General features: G+C 45.7%; 1 protein-coding gene across 1 annotated transcript in view; it reads right to left on the minus strand.

Annotated features, from left to right (window-relative positions):
* Window positions 1-2,490: 2,490 nt before the first annotated feature.
* The window catches only part of pou6f1 (POU class 6 homeobox 1), a 129,243-nt gene continuing 109,722 nt past the window's right edge, over window positions 2,491-22,011 (minus strand). The window contains exons 9-11 of the mRNA XM_080217969.1: window positions 17,975-18,104; window positions 11,988-12,156; window positions 2,491-2,950 (exon numbers count right to left, since the gene is read on the minus strand). Of these exons, the coding sequence (XP_080074095.1) occupies window positions 2,542-2,950; window positions 11,988-12,156; window positions 17,975-18,104 (708 nt within the window). The 3' untranslated portion in view covers window positions 2,491-2,541. The remainder of the gene's footprint in view (window positions 2,951-11,987; window positions 12,157-17,974; window positions 18,105-22,011) is intronic.

Below are 22,011 nucleotides of genomic sequence, written 5' to 3' on the forward strand. Positions count from 1 at the left end.
GAGGCTGGAGCGCTGCATGACATGGAAGCAAATCAGCCAGGCTTAGTTTAAATAAAGCCAAATTCCTTGCCATGATATAGCTGTGAATGACACAGCACATGAAGCAATGCTGTGCCCACTATTTTACATGCTTAGTCCGCCTCAAGGTTGCAGAACGATTGCAAGATATTGTTTAGGTCAGGAAAGGTCAGCACATGTCCTTTGCCCATCACAATGCCAGGGACCCGGGTTCAATACAGCCTTGGGTGACTGTGTGGAGTTTGCATATTCTCCCCGTGTCTGTGTGGGTTTCCTCCAGGTGCTCCGGTTTCCTCCTACAGTCCAAAGACGTGCAGGTTAGGTGGATTGGCCGTGCTAAATTGTCCCTTAGTGTCCAAAGATGTGTAGGTTAGGTGGATTGGCCATGCTAAACTGTCCCTCAGTGTCCAAAGATGTGTAGGTTAGGTGGATTGGCCAGGCTAAATTGTCCCTTAGTGTCCAAAGATGTGTAGGTTAGGGTGGATTGGCCATGCTAAATTGTCCCTTAGTGTCCAAAGATGTGCAGGTTAGGTGGATTGGCCATGCTAAATTGTCCCTTAGTGTCCAAAGATGTGTAGGTTATGTGGATTAGAGAGTCGGTGCAGGCTTGATGGGCCAAATGGTCTCATTCTGCACTCTAGGGATTCTATTTTCTCGTCATTCTCTCCCATCATTAACTCTATATAATTTCCTCAGCACTATAAGAAAGAACTCCCATTTATATGGTGCCTTTCACATCTTCAGCAAATCCCAAAGTGTTTCACAGCTTTTGCAGCGAGCAATCACTTTGTTAATGCAGGAAAATGAGGCAGCTAATTTACATACAGTGGCCAGTATCCCCACTCTAATGAAATCTTCTGATTCTCCCTTTCACTTCCTGCACTACCTTCAAAGGGAAGCAAACATGCTCACTAGCCACTAATATCCCCCACTCCAGAGAATACAGAGAATTCAAGGCCTACACCAACCTTGAGAACCCAGATTTTATTGAAGTGAGTCTGGCAGATGAGAAGGACCTTAATATGTGGAGCCAACAACTTGCTCAGCATTGTGATGCTAAGGTTAGCAGTTCCACAGAACAAAGTGGCTGATTTCAATTTACACAACCAACTCGACCTTCAGCTATTTAAACATTTCAGCCAGTAAGGTGATTCATATGGACACTTACGCTTTCTTACTAAATATTTACCTCCTCCTAGCGACCTCATATCAGCATCACGAGCCCCAGTTTCAGAAAATGAAGACTGCTTGGAGGAGAGTATCCATTCTGAAGATCAACTGTCACATGATACATGTGTGACAGGTACCAGCACAGAGATTAGCACACCATGTTGGCATCTTGGCAGGATAGCTGGGCCAGAATCAGATCATTCTCACCATGCAGTGAGACAATATGAGTATCCTGAACCATCGTTCCTCAGAATGGTCAAGGAAGCTCAGTCTGAAAAGCCTCCGAGGTGGGTAAGGCCTACTGCACATATTCCCCTTTCACTGCTGGTGCTCTCGCTCTCTCTTCATTCAGTCCTGTCAGAGTCACCTTAGCAATCTTGCCAATCCGTGTGCAACTCATGGAGCACCAGTTAAAATCACAGCAGGACCTCAATATATAGACGGACATGTGCCTCCTGTCTCACCGTAGTACGGCATTCACCACCATTAATATTGTCCTGGCCTGATTCTCAATATTCTACACAATCACAGCTCACCTAGTACCTCACCTAGTCATAGTCAGAGGTTTACAGCATGGAAACAGGCCCTTCAGTCCAACTTGACCATGCCACTTTTTTTTAAACTCCGAAGCTAGTTCCAATTGTCCGGATTTAGCCTGTATCTCTCTATACCCATCGTACCCATGTAACTGTCTAAATGCTTTTTAAAAGACAAAATTGTACCCGCCTCTACTACGACCTCTGGCAGCTTGTTCCAGACACTCACCACCCTCTGTGTGAACCTGACTCTAAACGTGCACACTTCTAGCATGCATCTTTGTACAGTGAAAGAGCCACGTTCAACTCCAGGATTCTCAGGCTCATTGTAGTGCCCTCTTACAGCTGTCTTGCTTGACGTCAGGTAACCTGGCACAGATTAAAGATTAAAGCTGGTCTAAATGAATCGGCTATTCACAGGATAAAATTGCTGAGCCCTTGGGAAAGCTGGAGAGACACATACTCCAATGTATTATTTTATAGGGTATATATCCTCAAGGTAAGATCTGAACAGTTGCAGTTTCTTGCTGATAGGTATAAGAGTCCAAGTGACATGACACAAGAAGTAGGGTATGACAACTGATTGTGATGTATGACCTGAAAGACTGTGGGTGCTACAAAAATAATTATGTAGCAGTTTACGTTCTATTGTAATTAGCTATAATGGCTCCAGCTACATAGCGACAACGTGCCTTAGTAGACAGGATGGATGCAGTGATCAGAGTCTACTTTTTCTGCTTGGTCCTTACCCTCTAAATGATTCTCATAGTGCTATTTATAAACGTTGGAATGACTCACTGAACGAACCTCCTGCAGGTCAGCCTGTTCCAGCAGTAACGTTTACTGTGGGGTCCGATAACTGTTCGACTGAACCTGTTCCCGTCGAGTCATTCTGCTGTAGTCGCTTGATGGTGTTTTTTAAAGTCTGCCTCTTGTTGCAGAACCACACCCTAACCACCTCTCGGTCGTAGTTCAGCTGCTCGGCTATCTCTGTCATTTCCTGACCTGTGGGATGTGTGTTTTTCTCAAAGTGAGCGTTAAGGATTTCCAGGGCCTGTGGTGTGAAAGATGTGCGCCGCTTGCGTTTCTTTGACGGCTCACTACCAACGAACTCAGTGAGGTTCTGTATGCCCGCACGGTGGCGTATTTCTGCTTCTGTCAGCCATCTTTCTAGAACTGGTTTGATCTTCTGTGCACTTTTAGGAGTGATGTCCAATTTCTCAAACCTAACAGGACACAAAACTGTGCTATAATTGTCGGCCTACACACAACTGAAGAAATGTCAATACTCAAATGTTCTTTTCCTGTTTAGATTATCTGGAGCTCAGGAAGCAGCTGAACATACCCCCAGGTTGGCATAATTCAACGGTAGCCTTTAGATATCACTTTAGCATGGCAAAAGACGTGTGAGTGATTCACAATTCTTACCTTCGACAATTTAGCAAAATTGGCACTTTTAGAAACTCCAAACCAGTTAGTGTCACCTTGACTATAGAATTTGCATTTTTTTCCAATCTGGAGTTCAATGTATTATAGCTACTGGACAATTTTGATGGAATTTTTTTCAAGAGTGTGCTATAAGCAAACAAAAGTTGAGTTGAGTAATTTTGGCTTATAGTCTGTTATCTGAGATTTGCCTCAGCCCAAAGCTGTCTCACCTTGTCAAATATTTCTTCATTTCCCCCTTTGCATTTGTGGTTCAGTAGGTAGTGCTCCCACCATTAAGTCAGAAAGCTGTTGCACTTCACAGACTTGGAAACAACATTTGAAATAAAGCTCCAGTGGAGTGGTGGGCATGGAGAAAGTCTTTAGAAGAATGGTGGCATTGTGATTAAACTAGTAATCTAGAGGCCTAAAATGAGTCAGGAGTTCAATCCCCTGTGGAGGCTGAGAAATTTAAATTTGGTTGATTTAATAATAAATGAGCATGAAACTATTGGATTGTTACAAAGAAAACAATTTACTAATGTTCTGCAACAAAGGAAGTTTGCTGCCTATTTGTGGGTCTTGCCATGGCAATGGGGTTGACTCTTAACTGCCCTCTCAAATGGCTGAGCGAGACACTCTGATAGATTCAAGGAGGTGGCTCACTGCCCAACTTTTCAAGGGCAATTAATGCTCTCCTAACCAGTGACACCCACACCCCGTGAATGGAAAGAAATTCACCAATACTACTCTGAAACCAGCCACTAGAAAGAGAACAAAACCACACCCAGTAACAAGTGAGCAAGACCTGGCATCCATTCTGTGTCTCTCCGAATCAGCATTGATAAGATCAGTAACTCAACACAGAGGACAATCTGAATGTGAACCAACTGCCCTACGAAAAGCAGTTATAGCTCCAAACCATCACGATGCCTTCTGAAGATCACTACAGCTCTTGGGAGACAAAGGTGGCAGCAACAATTGGTGTTCATTGATTCCTGATTGCAATGGAGAAGGTAAAGGGTTCTGAGTTTCCATTCTACGTGCAAATGATCTGTATTTCTTAGAGACAAATGATGGATGCTATGTGATAATATGCAACTGGGGCAGGAATGATGGGAATGCCTCCTAAACGCCAGGCACCACTGCCAAATTACACCCACACACAATGGCTGGCCAGGATTGCCAGAGGATCAAATAAAGGTAAAAGTTCATTTGAAGGGAAAGGTATAATTAAACAGCTTTTGGTATTTTGTGCACATATTTTCTTCTTTTGTTAATTCAGTCTTCCTTCATAACAGCTTTATTTCTTCTTGTTCAATTAGTCCCAATGGAAATGTTAGTATATGTGAGCTTTAAGGATGGGGACAAAGAACCACCACAGAGCTTTCAGATTGGTCAGGCTGCACAAAGGTATTTAGCAAGCACTTCTCACATACTCACTGAGGGTCGGGGTGCACCACCCTGCGATTAGCAAGAGGCTCCAACACTCAAGGCTGTGATAACAGTCTTGCTATCAGTAAAGGTCTAACGAACCTTTAGTTCTTCAAGAGCGCTTCAGTCACAGTCTGTCGTACCTTCAGAGATACTGCATGACAAGGTGATCAAGACCTGATTCGTCACAACACCCACAGTACGATCACTTGTATCTGCAGACACAATATACCTACCTGTGGGGAACTGCCTTCACTGTGTGCTAGGAGTGAGACAGTCCCGGAGATGCTGCAAGGACAGCAAATGTTAAAGTGCTCTATAGGGGCAAAACCATCCAGTGACAGACAGCAAGGCTACTGGGGCCTTGGAACAGCCACACTGCTTATGACAGGAAGTTTTGCTTACGCACAAAATTAGTAACATGAAGTCCAGCTTGAAGGAGTACTGCTGCAACAGCGTACCTGCTTAACTCAGGGCATTTGGTGCGGGAGGGAATTTAGCGCAGTAAGGAAATGGTTCTCTTCATTATTTGTTCAAAAGATGTGGACGTCACTGGCTTGGCCAGCACTTATTACCCCTCCCTAATTGCTCTGAAGAAGGTGCTGACCTGCCTTCTTGAACCGCTGCTGACCACCCACAGTGCTGTTAGGAAGAGAGTTCCGGGATTGTTATTGGACATCAGTCAGTCCGTGTGGTGTAGGTACACCCACAGTGCTGTTAGGGAGGGAGTTCCAGGATTGTTATTGGACATCAGTCAGTCCATGTGGTGTAGGTACACCCACAGTGCTGTTAGGGAGGGAGTTCCAGGATTGTTATTGGACATCAGTCAGTCCGTGTGGTGTAGGTACACCCACAGTGCCGTTGGTACACCCACAGTGCTGTTAGAGAGGGAGTTCCAGGATTGTTATTGGATATCAGTCAGTCCATGTGGTGTAGGTACACCCACAGTGCTGTTAGGGAGGGAGTTCCAGGATCGTTATCAGACGTCAGTCAGTCCCTGTGGTGTAGGTACACCCACAGTGCTGTTAGGGAGGGAGTTCCAGGATCGTTATCGGACATCAGCCAGTCCATGTGGTGTAGGTACACCCACAGCGCTGTTAGGGAGGGAGTTCCAGGATTGTTATTGGACATCAGCCAGTCCATGTGGTGTAGGTACACCCACAGTGCTGTTAGGGAGGGAGTTCCAGGATCGTTATTGGACATCAGTCAGTCCATGTGGTGTAGGTACACCCACAGTGCTGTTAGGGAGGGAGTTCCAGGATTGTTATTGGACATCAGTCAGTCCATGTGGTGTAGGCTGAGGAGGGGATCTGATAGAGGTACAAAATTATGGTGAGGGTAGATCGTAAGAATCTTTTCCTCATGGCAGAAGTATCTAAGACCAAAGGGCAGAGGTTTAAAGTGGGGAGTAAGTGGTTGAGAGAGGATTTTAGGAAGAATTTTTCACCCAGAAGGTGGTGGGAATATGGAAGATGCTGCCAGAGAGGGTGATGGAGGCAGCTGCTCCCGCAACATTTAAGCAGCATCTGGACCTGCACTTAAATTGCCAAGGCTTAGTCGGCTATGGACCAATTACTGGTTAATGGGATTAGTATAGATTGAATTTGATGGCTGGTATATACATGATGGGCCGAAGGGCCTGTTTCTGTGCTGTATGTCTCTGACTGCTGGAGACCAGAACCGTGCTGATTCTGAGGCACATGATGAGACTCTAGCATTGTCAATGAGATGGCAGAGACTGGATTTCCAGTGGAATGTGTGGGGAGATCTGGCAGTGATTCATGAGGATCTGTGTGCCATGGTCTCTGTGGTGGAGGAGTCCATGTGGAGCACGAGAACTGTGTTGACCCTTAACACCGAGCATATGGCCTCCGCAATGGAGAGTGCAACAACTGTCATGGGGAGCAGCTCCAGGAGCAGAATCAGGGGTTCCTGAGATTGTGTTTGAACCTGCTCACCATCATACAGGTAATGACCTCAGGAGGTCAGTACCAGTGCGAAAGATGGGCAAGGTACCATGATGCCCATCCATCAATGGTGATCAGGAAAGTCTAAAAATACCACACACTGGCGGACAAGCTGCCTGTTGTCTCAGGTGCTCCCGACATTCTTCACCCTCTGCCAGTGGCACTTGCATCTGATGATGCCACGACTGCTGAGTGTGCAGCCAAGTGGCTGGAAGCACTCTCCCATGTGCAGCCAACTCAGGTTCCAGCAGCCAGAGGATGACCGCCAAGGTCATCACGGCGACCACAACTGCAAAGTCAGCAGACTGCCTCCGATGCCACTGCCAGTGAGGGCGGGCACCAAGATGCAACACTCACAGGCATAAGTTGAAGGCACCTTGAGCACAACAGGGGCAGCGTTAACACAGTGGACTGAATGGCCTCTTTTACACTGTAACTAGTCAATTTTAACCACCTCTAGAGATGCTGGTGTTGGACTGGGGTGGGCACTGTAAGAAGTCTCACAATGCCAGGTTAAAGTCCAACAGGTTTATATGGTATCACAAGCTTTCAGAGCGCTGCTCCTTCATCAAGTGAGTCCTTTACTTTAACCATCTCATGTAGCAGCACCTCCATCTCAGCAAGATTCAGAGAGAAGGGTTGGGTTGGAGATGGGCTTCCATTAACTGTCTGCAGATTCAGCGCCTCTTCATTTTTGCCAGGGACTTCTTAGCTCTCTCCCGTTCAGCGTTTAGTAAAGGCAGCCAATGCAGTGAAATATCTTTAAAGCTTTTCCAAAGACTTTTGGGGTTCACAGAACAGGATCATTACCCACTCCAGCCTAGAACCAGAACCGATCACAAATTGTGTGAATGGGTTAATTTGCATGGTTAAGGCAGGCCACCAGCACTTGCAGGTTTGCCACTGCAGATAATGTCATCAATCTGCTCTGCAGAGTAGTCTTTGTTTGATTGGGAGATAGCTTGCTTTTAGGCAGCGGAAACTTATTTATTGGCTGCAGTAATTAAAAGCCTGCAACAACCTAAAGGGAATAGGGTGTACCAAAAAGAGAAAATGCTGGAAAATCTTAGCAGGTCTGGCAGCATCTGTAAGGGGAGAAAAGCGCTGACATTTCGAGTCCAGATGACCCTTTTTCAAAGCTAAAAGGCATAGAAAGTGGAAGATATTTGTACTACAGGGTGAGGGAATGAAAGGTGAGTCATAGCTACAGAAACCAGGGAAAAGGCTGCTAATGGCAGCCCATAGAGAGAATATGGCAGAGAAGCTGAAATCGGAGGGTAAGCTGTAACAGATTTATCCAGGGAATAGGATATATTCTGTTTTGGAGCTCCATTGTAAATGATGTCACCTGAAAATGTCAGTGACATGTGCAAAGGGCATAAGAAGTCTGGCAAGCAAGCTGTGGAAGTTAGGCAAAACAGGGCTGCAGTGTTTCTGTGGAACAGACATGGGCACAAGGAAGAACAACACAGCAGGCGATGATATCTCAGTGCTACAAAACATCTGATAACTTAACCAGGTTAGACAAGGGAAAAGACCATCAGCACTTAACAATAGTAAGAAGTCTCAGGTGATGAAGGAGCAGCTCTCTGAAAGCTCGTGCTGCCCAATAAACCTGTTCGACATTAACCTGGTGTTGTGAGACCTCTTATCATGCCACATAGAATAGTCCATTCAGCTGAGCTCAATTGTACTGGGGTTTTTTTTTGCTTTCCTCCAGTTGTATAGGATGCTGGTGAGGCTGCACCTGGAGTATTGTGTTCAGTTTTGGTCGCCTTGCTATTGGAAAGATGTTATTAAATTGGAGAGAGTGCAGAAGAGATTTACAAGGATGTTGTCAGGACTGAAGAGACTGAGTTATGGGGAGAGATTGGACAGGCTAGGACCTTTCTCTTTGGAGCATAGGAGGTTGAGGGAAGATCTTATAGAGGTGTATAAGATCATGAGAAGAAGTCTCAGAACACCAGGTTAAAGTCCAACAGGTTTATTTGGTAGCACGAGCCTTCGGAGCACTGCCCCTTCATCTACTGAGTACCAGTCAATATAGGGGAAGTTAAAATCTCCCACCACAACAACCCTGTTACTTTTACACCTTGCCAAAATCTACCTACATATCTATTTCTCTATCTGCTGCTGGCTGTTGGGTGGCCTATAGTAAACCCCCAACACTGTGACTACACCCTTCCTATTCCTGAGCCCTACCCATATTACCTCGCTGTATGAGCCCTCCGAGATGTCCTCCTCCCACAGTACAGCTGTGCTATTCTCCTTAACCATTAGTGCAACTCCCCCACCCCTTTTACATCCCTCTCTATCCCACCTGAAACATCTGTATCCTGGAATATTAAGCTGCCAATCCTGTCCTTCCCTTAACCAAGTCTCTGTAATGGCAACAACATCATAGTTCCAAATACTAATCCAAGCTCTGAGTTCATCTGCCTCACATGTTACACTTCTTGCATTGAAACAAATGCACTTCAGTCCACCAGACAACTTTCATCAGCAACCACACCCTGCCGGCTCTTTCACAGTCAATTCAACAACATCCTCCTCAGTAACATCGGAGGATTGGTAGCAAAAATGGGGGAGCTGTCCACAGATTAGTCAAACAATAGATTTAACTGACAGATCAGTGCCCCTCAATGTTGAACACCACTTGTGAGAAGGGTGCACTCTAGGTGGGAGACAAGTGTGGCTCAATGGCACCACAAGACAGAGCTGGGCAGGCTCTCAAGGATACATCTGCCAAACTGGGCGTGTGGCAGGTGTGAGGGATGTGGATATGCCGGCGTTGGACTTAAACCTGGTGTTGTCAGACTTTTTAAGGTGTGAGGGACCCAGTAGAAAGGTCATTCTTACCAGTCTGACTGTTGCAGATGCATCTATTAAAGTGTTGGTGGGAGTGGCCATTGTACAGTGATCTCGCAGTCACTTCCAGAGGTTCATCATCTGATTGGGACTGAGCAGGTGACTGGTGTCTCTCCGAGTGCCAGAGAGCTGGACTGTCCGTGTGATCAGGACTGAGCAGGTGACTGGTGTCTCTCCGAGTGCCAGGGAGCTGGACTGTCCGTGTGATCAGGACTGAGCAGGTGACTGGTGTCTCTCCGAGTGCCAGGGAGCTGGACTGTCCGTGTCTCTGGGACTGAGCAGGTGACTGGTGTCTCTCCGAGAGCCAGAGAGCTGGACTGTCCGTGTCTCTGGGACTGAGCAGGTGACTGGTGTCTCTCCGAGAGCCAGGGAGCTGGACTGTCTGTGTGATCAGGACTGAGCAGGTGACTGGTGTCTCTCCGAGAGCCAGGGAGCTGGACTGTCCGTGTCTCTGGGACTGAGCAGGTGACTGGTGTCTCTCCGAGAGCCAGGGAGCTGGACTGTCTGTGTGATCAGGACTGAGCAGGTGACTGGTGTCTCTCCGAGAGCCAGAGAGCTGGACTGTCTGTGTGATCAGGACTGAGCAGGTGACTGGTGTCTTTCCGAGAGCCAGGGAGCTGGACTGTCCGTGTCTCTGGGACTGAGCAGGTGACTGGTGTCTCTCCGAGAGCCAGGGAGCTGGACTGTCCGTGGCTCTGGGACTGAGCAGGTGACTGGTGTCTCTCCGAGAGCCAGGGAGCTGGACTGTCCGTGTCTCTGGGACTGAGCAGGTGACTGGTCTCCCTCCGAGTACCAGAGAGCTGGATAGTTCCGTGTGCTTCTTTGAGCCATCCCTGGGGTAGAGGACACACTGGTGGGCTTGGGCTCCCCCAAGTAAGGTCCTCAAGGGACCTACCATTGAAAATCAGTACTGCCTTCTCCTTGAGGCTGCTTTTTCTTCCCCTCTGGGATCCGGGTGTGTCAGGAGGGTCAGGTAGGGCCCTTTAGTGGGCAGACAAACTAATGAGGCCCCAAGTGCTAAATCTGGTGCAGGGCCCTGCCATTCTGGCCAGCGGGATAGGTGCTGCCTGCCATTGCAAATGGGAGAATTCCATCCTTAGTCTCAGCAAAGATGACCATAAAACAGATGTAAAAAAAAATCTGATTCACTAATGTCCTTTAGGAAAAGAAATCTACTGTCCTTATATGGTCTGGAGGCCCACAGCAATGTGGCTGACTCTCAACTACCCTGTGAAATAGCTGAGCAAGCCACTATTTAAATTCATTACAATTCCCTGCCACCTTCTGAGGGCAATTCACAATGCTGATCTTGCTGGTGTTGCTCATATCTCAGGTTTACAGTGCTAACCACTGTGCCACCATGCCGCCCTTGCAAACAAAACAAGCTTTTTCCATCCTTCCCTTTCCTTGTTCTTGCATTGTGGTTACTTTTCTCTACCTCACTCAGGTGGTCATTTTTTTTACCTGATCCCAGTGAGTGTCTGCAAACTATTAGATTCTCTCAGAGCTGCGTTGTCAGACAGGAATCAGAAACAAGAAGCCAGAACAATTCTTCTCGCAAATTTGGGGTGTTGAAGCCAACAGCAACAACAAAGATTAGCCCAGCACAGACCACTTGGGCCAGAGGTTCCTTGATGTCATCCCAGCCCAGGTTATTTTTTCAGAGGCAGGATGGGTGGTGAGCTTTCGTCCCTGGAAGCAGCTGGCAGTCAATTCATCTCATTAATGGCCACTTGTCAAGAGGCTGATTGGGATTTGCCAGTGATCCCTGGAGATGTCAGGGGACAATTTAGCTGTCTGGAGGCAGCAGACACCATTACTCCAGGTAGGCTCAGAGGTCATCCATGTGGCTTCAGCTGCAGGCCACCGTGTGGAGGGGAACTCCCACCACAATGGTGGCTTGGCTGCTTGAACTCCCTTTTATTTTAAATGTCAAATTTGGGATGCCCTCTCCCTCATTTTCCAGTCTTGGCATCTTGCTGCTGCTTCCAAGTTGGAAAGCCCTCCAGCTTAGAGAACCCACGCATCCTCATTTGGATGGCAAGTCCACTCTCTGGCCTTTAACTGATCGATTCAGGGAAATCACAACCAGATGCCTGTTGGGCTTCTGCCTCTACCTGAGCCTGATGACAGGGTTCAGAAGTCCGCAGGGAAAATCTTGTCCCAGAAATCAAACTAGAGGTGTCATTTGCCTTTGTGTTTCAGCTACCTATTGGTTTAAACAAGTGAATTAAGAGGTCAAAAGGTCTCTTAGCAGATACCAAATATAGAGAAAGTGAAGCTTAACATTGACTGCTCTGCACTGCTTGGAAAAGACCTCATCAGCTGCTTAAAAGTGGCTTATAGGAAGTTATTTAATTTTAAAATATCTCAGTTCTGTTGAAGGAACCCAACTGAAAAGTTAATCTTTCCCTTGTTTTCTGAGCTGCTGCATATTTTTTGGTTCCATTCCAGACTTCCAACTTGACATAATCTTGCACGGAAATTATTTTGCAAGACACTTAAGCTATTAAGTATTACTTCTCCTACCCCTGCTTATTTGGAAATACCATCTTGGTGGTAGTGTTACCTGCAGATGGCTGACTGGCTGTATGCTGGTCCCTCTGCAGCACTCAGTGCCTGTCCAACCTGTGTCTGCGTCAGTCCAAGAGACAGTCGACGTATCTTAAAATTCTTTGCAAATTCACGAATCTCTTCCAGGTTTATTCCATCCACCTCAGCGGGTGCATTTTGAGGCTCTAAAATGGCAGAGATATTATTCCAGATTGGATTCTTTGGTCAGAAAACAATTAGATGTTTTGTAGAACAGATTAATTCACCCACTAGGTTGACATTGAGGAGCCAGCTTTAATCATGACCAACCCGCAGAAGCTTAGTAGGGTGGATGTTTAAAATCAGCCAGATGCTCATCCAGTGATCCCAGAGGCTATGATTTCAAAGGGCTTTTGTCAGAACCAGCTGCTGTGGTCAATTCTGTCACAAGCCACACAGCAAATTAAAATTAAGGCTTTACAGACCAGAGACGGGATTTTCTGGCCACGCTCACCCAGAAACAGGAAAATCCCACCCGGGGTCAATGGACCTTTCCGTTGTCCGTCTCTCGGATGGGATTTCCTTCAAACGGCAAAATTCACCCCCAAGGACTAGAAACACTTCTCAGTCATGCTGGGCAGTGTTGGCATCATGGTATTATCACTGCACTAGTAATCCAGAGACCCAGGGTAATGCTCTGAGGAACCACAACAGTTGGTGGAATTCCATGAAGCCCTTATCGATGGTCATAACAAGCCTTCCATTCACTTCAGTTCAGGAAATTCAGGCACAAGTGATTTCGTAATCTTACAAAGCATGGTTGTGCATGGACATAGCTTTAGTCCCAAATATCCTGGATTTACACTGGTGGCTGCAAAAGATTCCAAGTGTAGCAGGGGGTTATAGGCCACCTAACACCAGCACTTTTGAATGACTCAAGCAAAGAGGAATTTGCAAACTTTGCAGATCCATGAGTAGAGTAGACTGCATTGCGCCTCTAACTGATCCGAGCATATCCCTTCTTTCACTAGATTGGAAAAAGTTTGAGGGGGTATGTTTTTTTCGTTTTTCTTCCAATTCAATCCAATCAAGTCCAATTCAGAGTCTCAACAAGTTGAGACATTCCTGATCCAAGCTGACAAGTCAGGGCTCTCACCTCCTGTCTTGGGCTTGATCTATATGATCCAAGCTGATTGGAGTAGGTATAGCTCCTCCTCCAAGGCTTGATCTCATTTGCATCTTAACCAAAAGGCCGAGATGCCACTTTTCAGCAGGTAAAAGACTGGGTGTTTCAACTCCTTGTTCCTCTGCATCCATGGTCTCAAACTCTCCTTCCAAATGAAATAGTATTCTCTTGTACTTCTTTCTGTGGAGCAGGCAATCCACCTAACCTGCCTTTGGCCACTAAGGGGCAATTTAGCATGGCCACTCCACCTAACCTATACATCTTTGAACACTAAGGGACAATTTAGCATGGCCAATCCCCCTAACCCGCACATCTTTAGACACTAGGGGACAATTTAGCATGGCCAATCCACCTAACCTGCACATCTTTGGACACTAAGGAACAATTTAGCATGGCCAATCCACTGAACCTACACATCTTTCAGAACATGGGAGGAAATGGAGCACCCGGAGGAAACCCACGCAGACACGGAGGAGAACGTGCAGACTCCGCACAGACACGAACCCAAGCCAGGAATCGAACCCAGGTCCCTGGTGCTGTGAGGCAGCAATGCTAACCAGTGTGCCACCATGCATGTGATGCTACCCAATCTGTTAATTGCAGCATTTATTTTATTTTAAATTGCAGGGACACTCCAATCGTGAACAAAGTTGTGTTCTGAAAGCCCTTGTCAGGTGCTCAGTGCCCAGTATCTTACACCACAGAAAGAATGCAGCCTGCTCCGCAGTGCACAATTTGGACATGGATCATAGAATCATACAGTGCAGTGCAGGAAAGACGGAACCTGAAAATCCTCAGGAACTAGAATGTCCCAAGCCAGGCCCATCCTGGAACCTGGTGGCTTGGTGAGGAGGGGGTTAGCAGAGGTACTTAGTAGCTGCTGAACCAGGTATACAGCCCGGCACAAATGGCTTTAAACTGCTTTCTGTGGGATTCTGAATGCAGATTAGATAATGAAAGGAATGACTCGGCAACACAAGCACCTGTTAAAAATGAAGCTCAAAAAAAAATCAACTTTCAAATTAAAAATGGCGCTGAACCGTAAAAGAAAAAAGGTGGGCTGACACAGTTCTGGCATTCAGTATAATATCGAAACCTTTTCTTTGGGCATGGGTTCAATGTGAACCTGGGTAGTACAGTGGCACAGTGGTTAGCACTGCTGCCTCACAGCGCCAGGGGCCCGGGTTCGATTCCCAGCTTGGGTCACTGTCTGTGAGAGTCTGCACGGGTTTCCTCCGGGTTCTCCAGTTTCCTCCCACAGTCCGAAAGACGTGCTGATTAGGGTGCATTGGCCGTGCTAAATTCTCCCTCAGTGTACCCGAACAGGAGTGTGGCGACTAGGGGAATTTCACAGAACTTCATTGCAGTGTTAATATCAGCCTTACTTGTGACACATAAACAAACTTTTAGCTAGTCATTGACAAAGGCCAGTATCAGTGACCGTATATACACATGTAAAAGTTGAATTGTTGAAACCCGTTTTTTCAGGTCATGAGGTAGACTTTTACACAGGTAATGTTTTCAGGGCTGGTGAGTGTGCACCATTTGGGCCCCACACTGTTTTAGACATTTCTTACTAAATGAAATAAAATCATTAACACCCTTGACATTCAAATGGCATTACCATTGCTGAATCCCACACTATCAACATACTAGGGATTACCATTGACCAGAAACTCAACTGGTTTAACCATATAAATACTGTGGCTACTAGAGCAGGTTAGAGGCTGGGAATCCTGCGGAGAGTAACTCACCTCCTGACCCTGCAAAGCCTGTCCCCCATCTACAAGACACAAGTCAGGAGTGTGATGGAATACTCCCCACTTGCCTGGATGGGTGCAGCTCCAACACTCAAGAAGCTCAACACCATCCAGGGCAAAGCAGCCCTGCTTGATTGACACCCCATCCACAAACATTCACTCCCTCCACCACCGACGCTCAGTAACAGCCGTGTGTACCATCTACAAGATGCACTGCAGCAACTCACCAAGGCTCCTTAGACAGCACCTTTCAAACCCACAACCTCTAACATCTGGAAAAAGGGCAGCAGATACCTGGGAACACCCTCACCTGGAGGGTCCCCTCCAAACCACTCACCATCCTGACTTGAAAAAAATCACCATTCCTTCACTGTCACAGGGTCAAAATCCTGGAACTCCCTCCCGAACAACACTCTGGATGTACCTACATCGCATGGACTGATTGATGTCCAATAACAATCCTGGAACTCCCTCCCTGACAGCACTGTGGGTGTACCTACACCACATGGACTGACTGACGCCCAATAACAATCCTGGAACTCCCTCCCTAACAGCACTGTGGATGTACCTATACCACATGGACTGACTGATGTTAAATAACAATCCTGAGAATTGAGAAATGAGGCAGAATAAATAGCAAGCTGACTGACCACAAAACAAAAAAGAGAGTAGGACTGAAAGGTAGTCATTTAAATTGGCAAAAAATGGGAAGTGGCCTTATATAAGCACTGGAACCATTGTTTACCATCATTTACTTAAATTATTTGGTCTCAGGAATTGGAAGTACAATTGCAAAACATGCAGATTCCACCAATCTGCAGAGTGGATTTAATACAGAAGAACACTACAACAAAATGCAGAAAGGTGTTAATCAATTACCAGAACATTCTTGTAATTGGCAATTGAACGTCAATATAGGAAAGTATGAGGAAGAATAAGGACATTGTAGACTCTTTGGAAATTGAGGGCCAGACTTTCACAAAGTTGAGAAGGCTCTGGTGGATGTCCCACCTACATTTCCAATGAATCAAATTTTTGGTAGACGGAGAAAGGACTGATATACGAGGGAAATGTGAACTTAGTGCTGAGTTCAAATAGACTCCATTTTGGCTATTGCAAGGGTGTTAACCTGCAGTGTGGAAATCACAAACTCATGGAGCAAATGTCAAATTATTGAAGGGCGCATAGGGTCTGTTTAAGTGTTTCTTTAAACCCTCTTCTCTTTAAACTGTAAAACAAAAACCCAGCTGCAGACGTCACTAAGAGATAAAAAACTCTCTGCTGTTTTGACTGACAGACCACCTGGTGCATGTTAGAATGAAACGATAGCGCCTGGTTGTGCACTTTCATGAGAGATCTATGTTGTACATTCCCCTAAGAGTTATGATTATAACTGTTCAGCTGAGTTGTAAGTGCTACAATTATCTCAGTGTGATTCAAAGTTCACAGTTTGATTGACAGTTTAGAGTCTATTAAATGATTACCTATTTGATGTTAGATCTGAGTACAAGTTTGTTTTTATAGGAGATTAATGAGTGGGAGGTTTTTCCACTATCAAGTGCGTAGGAGTGAGAGCTGTATTAGATTGTTACAAGTTTATTTTCTTTCATTCCCAAAAGGCTCCTGAGGTCTGCCCATAGCCATGCCTAAACTTGGTGTTTGGCTATCAAGATGACATGAAGGTACAAAGGACCATGGGGATGGATACAGGGTTTCATGTTGACATGTGGGTATGAGGGGCAATGGGTGGGGTTATGAGTTGGTATTTATGTATCATGGCATGCAGGGTAAAAGAGGCCATGAGTTGGCATTGAGCAGACATAGAAGGGATGAGGGACCATGGGGGAGTGGGCAAGATGCAGGGGGGTGGGGGGGTGCGGTATGGTGAGGACAAGAGGGCTCAATAACTTCTACAACAATTGGAACAGTCATAGAGAATGGATGCGGACCTTCTACCAGCCTGCTTTGGCACTGGCCTGAACCCACGGCTGCCTAGGATCTGTTTCCAGAGTTGGCATAGATTGGAGAGGTTGGGACTGTTCCCTTTGGGAGTGAAAAGGGTTAAAAGGAGGTTTAATAGAGATGTTCAAAATCATGAGGGGACTGGACACAGTAGACAGGGAGAAACTGTTCCTGCTCATAAAAGGATCAAGTACAAGAGGGCACAGATTTAAAGTGATTTGCAAAAGAAACAAATGTAAGATAAAACTTTTTCACATAGTAAGTAGTTAGGGTCTGGAATGTGCTGCCAGGAAGTGTGGTAGAGGCAGGTTTAATCGAGGCATTCGAGAGGGCATTAGATGATTATTTGAATAGAAACAATGTGCAGGGATACGGGGAAATGGCAGGGAAAGGCATGATGCTCATTGGAGTGCCTGTGCAGACACAATGGGCCGTAATTGCCTCCTTCTGTATTGTAATAATTCTGTAATTTCTACCCTGCACTCAGGTACAACACTCCCACCCCAGTGCCCTGGAACAAAAATTGCAGTTGAGTACTTTCTACCGAGGAGTGTTGGCAAGTTGGGAAATGTCTCCATTCATGCTAACCACCTCGGCCTGGCCGAATGTCTAAAATGGAGTAGAGGAACAGAGAGATCTGGGGTAAAGATACAGAGATCCCTAAAAAGTAACACAAGGATGCATACATGAGACTTGTCAATGATAGTAAAAGATGGTTAGGGATAAAGTTTAAAGTTTATTTATGAGTCACAAGTAAGTCTTACATTAACACTGTAATGAAGTTACTATGAAATTCCCCTCGTCGCCATACTCTGGCGCCTGTTTAGGTCAATGCACCCTAACCAGCACATCTTTTAGACTGTGGGAGGAAACCGGAGCACCCGGAGGAAACCCACGCAGACATGGGGAGAATGTGCAAACTCCACACAGACAGTGAGCCAAGACAGGAATCGAACCCAGGTCCCTGGCACTGTGAGGCAGTAGTGCTAACCACCGTGCCATCATGCTGCCCATAAGAAGATTCAGGAAGAACCAGTGAAACACAGTAACTCACCAATCAAGTGAGGGCACATTAGGACCAAATAATATTTTTGACAATTTTTGTCCAATACATACTGCTGACAAGTTGTCCAACACTGGCAGTGGATGGAGTGTTGCTTGGTGCAATAGGTTCAGTCGGTGCCGTGGCTGTGGTTTGCGTCACACTGGGTTGCGTTACAGAAGTCATTGTTTGGAAAGTTTGTACCTTAGGGAAAAAGAGTAGAAATACTTTTCACTAATGATTCATGTGGGACGGAATTTTATCAGCACATCTGCCCGAGCTTTGTATGATCCCACCCGAGGCCAAGGGAGAATACTGTTCTCCGAGCCTCACCCACCTGCAGAATCGGGGCGGGAGTGCCGGTAAAATTCCGGCCGTGATTTCCATTTAAGCACCAGAGACACTCTGCTGAACTATCCATGAGTTATCCTGAAGAAAATTAGATTTGATCTCTCAGTGCCTTGTGAACCATGGCCCAGAACATTTCAGCTTATAGAATGAGCTGAGATATGTTAAACTCTGCCGAAATCTTTCAAGCATGTGGTCTTTATTCAGAATTTCCATGTCTTTGTTACACTGTGTGAAGGACTAGGAGAGTGCAAGAAAACTGCCACTGATGCCTATTGTCCAATTCTTTTGAGTTAAACAAATAAACTAAATGAAATAAAATGAGGGTCAAAGCAAGAAGGGCAGCCCTTTGGAGGGGAACCACGCAAAACAAAAACAAATCACAAATTAAACTTATGACATTAAATCAAAAGATGATTAAAGGGGTCGATAAGGCAACCCAGCTCCCTGTGGGGCCCAAAGGGCACGGAAGGCTTCAATGGTGCCTATGGACACCGCATGCTCCCTCTCTAGGGACACCTGGCTGCAGCTATAGCCATGGTAGAAGGGCAGACGCTGGCATATCCACATCATGAAGGGCAGACAGTCAGGTCGGATGACCCCCTTGATCACCCACTGCCTGTACCTGTTGATGGTGAGCTTAGCCAGGCCCAGGAGCAGGTTCAGAAGGACTTCCTCCGCCTTCTCTGCCCCCCTCTGAACCAAGTGCCTGTAGCTCAGGAGGGTGGGACTGAAGTATAAACAAAACTGCAATAAAAGGCTTTTTAAATAAAAAGGGAGCGCAGCCTAAATGCAAAATGGGCAGGTTTCTTCAGGGTCCATAAACCAAATGCCTGTTGTCCAACCAGGCTGTCAAACTGATCAATAAGTTGTCTTTATCAATCGAGGCATAGATTACAAAAGCAGAGAGGTCATGATGGTGTTGTATAGAACTTTGGTGAGGCCACAGCTGGAGTACTGTGTGCAGTTCTGGTCACCTCACTACAGGAAGGATGTGATTGCACTGGAGGGGGTACAGAGGAGATTTACCAGGATGCTGCCTGGGATGGAGCATTTAGGTTATGAAGAGAGGCTGGGTAGGCTTGGGTTGTTTTCTCTGAAGCAGAGAAAACTGAGGGCGACCTGGTTGAGGTGTACAAGATTATGAGGGACAGAGTGGATAAGGAGCAGCTGTTCCCCTTAGTTGAAGGGTCAGTTACGAAGGGACATTGGTTCAAAGTGAGGGGTGGGAGGTTTAGGGGTGATTTGAGGAAAACATTTCTACCCAGAGGGTGGTAAGAGTCTGGAATGCGCTGTGTGGGATGGTGGGGGAGGCAGGATGCCTCACATCCTTTAAAAAGTACCTGGATCAGCATTTGGCACATCATAACATTCAGGGCTATGGACCAAGTGCTGGCAAGTGGGATTAGGTGGGGAGATCAGGGCATTTCATGCATTGCTGCAGACTCAATGGGTTGTGGTATTCTGTGATACAGTGATTCTCTGAAATAGCAGATTTTGTTTTAACGTATTTTCTTGTGACCAACTTTGTAACATTGTTATAATCCAGCTCAGAAACTCCATTTATGATGTTAGCCTAGACCATAAGTTTTACACTTTGAATTTGGCATGGCTAAGCAGGTGTGTTTCACCCCAAGTATGATTGAAATGACCCACTTGGGATCTTTTGTCAAACAAAGTTTATTTAAGAATACAATTAACATATAATAAGACAATTAGGAACAACTTTTACCAATTACAAACAAGAAAAAGAAACAACCATGCTATCATATAAATCTTAACGGCTAAATGTCCTGTTCCACACGACAAGCCTCCTCATAAACAAACACCTGTCCCTAGATACAGCACAGAAAATAAGAATGCTCACGTGGTTTTTCAATTCTGCAATACCTGCTGTGAATTAGTCCTTTGGATGGAGAATTGGGACTCTGGCTTCTCCGTTCTGGAAATCCCAGCACCTCGAGGTAGAAATAGAGCCACTGCTGCCTCTAGCTTTTAGCCAGCAAACCACATCAAGAGACAGAAGCAATCCTTGACTCTAGTTACTAGCTAGCAGCCAAAACGGAATATGAAAGCATTTTTAGGAGAGAAAAAAAAACTGTGCCATCTGACCTGTCAATCTTCCCACAACACTTCAAAAAGGGTTGTAAACTCCTAGAGAGTGAATTAGCCCCAGATTAAAATAAACAAATCCCTTTTTAAACCATTTAAGCAGCAATAAAAGATGCCACTACAGACCTCACGGTGTCAATAACAAAAACAAAAGAAAAAGGCATGCTTCCAAACGGCAAAGAACATGATTAAAAATACATTTCTTGAAGGCACAGTTTCTGACAGCAAATGGCACTCTATATTGTACCATCTGACTTGTTAATGTGAAGAAATTTCAGGGAGGCTTTTAAACAATAGGTAAAGTTTATTTATAAGTCACAAGTAGGCTTACGTTAAGATTGCAATGAAGTTACTTTGAAAATCCCCTAGTCACCACACTCCTGAGAGGGTACACTGAGGGAGAATTCAGTATGACCAATGTACCCTAACTTTCAGACTGGGAGGAAACTGGAGCACCTGGAGGAAACCCACACAGACATGGGGAGAATGTGCAAACCAGAAGCGACCCAAGCCGGGAATCGAATTTGGGTCCCTGGTGCTCTGAGGCAGCAATGCTAACCACTGTGTCACTGTGGAGCTAATTAACCACAGGCATCTCTCTCCAATGAGAATTGGTCATATATAACTTGAGGGGCACTACTCAGCTGGTTAGTTCCTTCTGCAGGCAAACTTTATGCAGCAAATACAAAGTGATATAGTGAGAAGCATGGACAGAGTGGATAGTCAGAAGCTTTTTACAGGAGTGGAAGAGTCAATTACTAAGGGCCAGAGGTTTAAAGTGCAAGGGGCAAGGTTTAAAGATGTACGAATTTTTACACAGAGGGTGGTGGGTGCCTAGAACTCGCTGCTGGGATAGGTGGTGGGGGAGGTACAGTAGTGACTTTTAAGGGGCATCTGGAAAAATGCATAAATAGGATGTGAATAGAGGGATATTATCCCTGGAAGGATAGGGGGTTTAAGTTAAGTTGGGCAGTATGGTCATTGCAGGCTTGGAGGGCTTGTTCCTGTGCTGTAATTTTCTTTGTTCTCTTTATTCTAAACAGTGCACTAGGCTGAACAAAGATTTTAAACATATCCTGCACTAAACAGATTTCAAACAGTGTCTTACTCCAAACAGAGACCTTAAGCTATGCCCTGCACTAAACAGAGATTATTGTTATGATTCTAACTGATGTTAATAGTGGACAAGTCAGATCCCAGACTTGATAGATCCTAATGTTTAAAAACTGTGTTAGCAGGCCCCGTTAAGTGGTGATCCTTCATGGGTCGCGTGACTATGTGCCCAGGTCTGAACTAATAGAGGATGAGCATGTGAACCTGGGCTAATCGGGAGCAAGGGATCACATTCTCTGGAAGTGGGCAGAGCGAACTGGGGAATTGTTGGGAGCAGACCTAAATTGTTGTGTTGCAATTCCTTAATTGTAAATAGTTCCAACTTGTTGAATAAATCTTCTTGTTTTACACCTGCTATAGCGAGTCACCTCGAGTTAATACACTGCTGATGAGGACAAACCGGATCAGTTGTTGAAAGCCTGCAGTGCAGAGTTGAGGGAGAGGAGAGTGAAGATTTGAAGACCGAAGAGGAATGGTACAGACTTTGTTTTAAAGGTGCTGCTACTCGGTAAAATAAAGCCATTCAACCCCGCGTCGA

Source organism: Carcharhinus amblyrhynchos, chromosome X (assembly GCF_965287045.1).
Source record: "Carcharhinus amblyrhynchos chromosome X, sCarAmb.v2.hapA, whole genome shotgun sequence".
Lineage (NCBI taxonomy): Eukaryota > Metazoa > Chordata > Chondrichthyes > Carcharhiniformes > Carcharhinidae > Carcharhinus > Carcharhinus amblyrhynchos.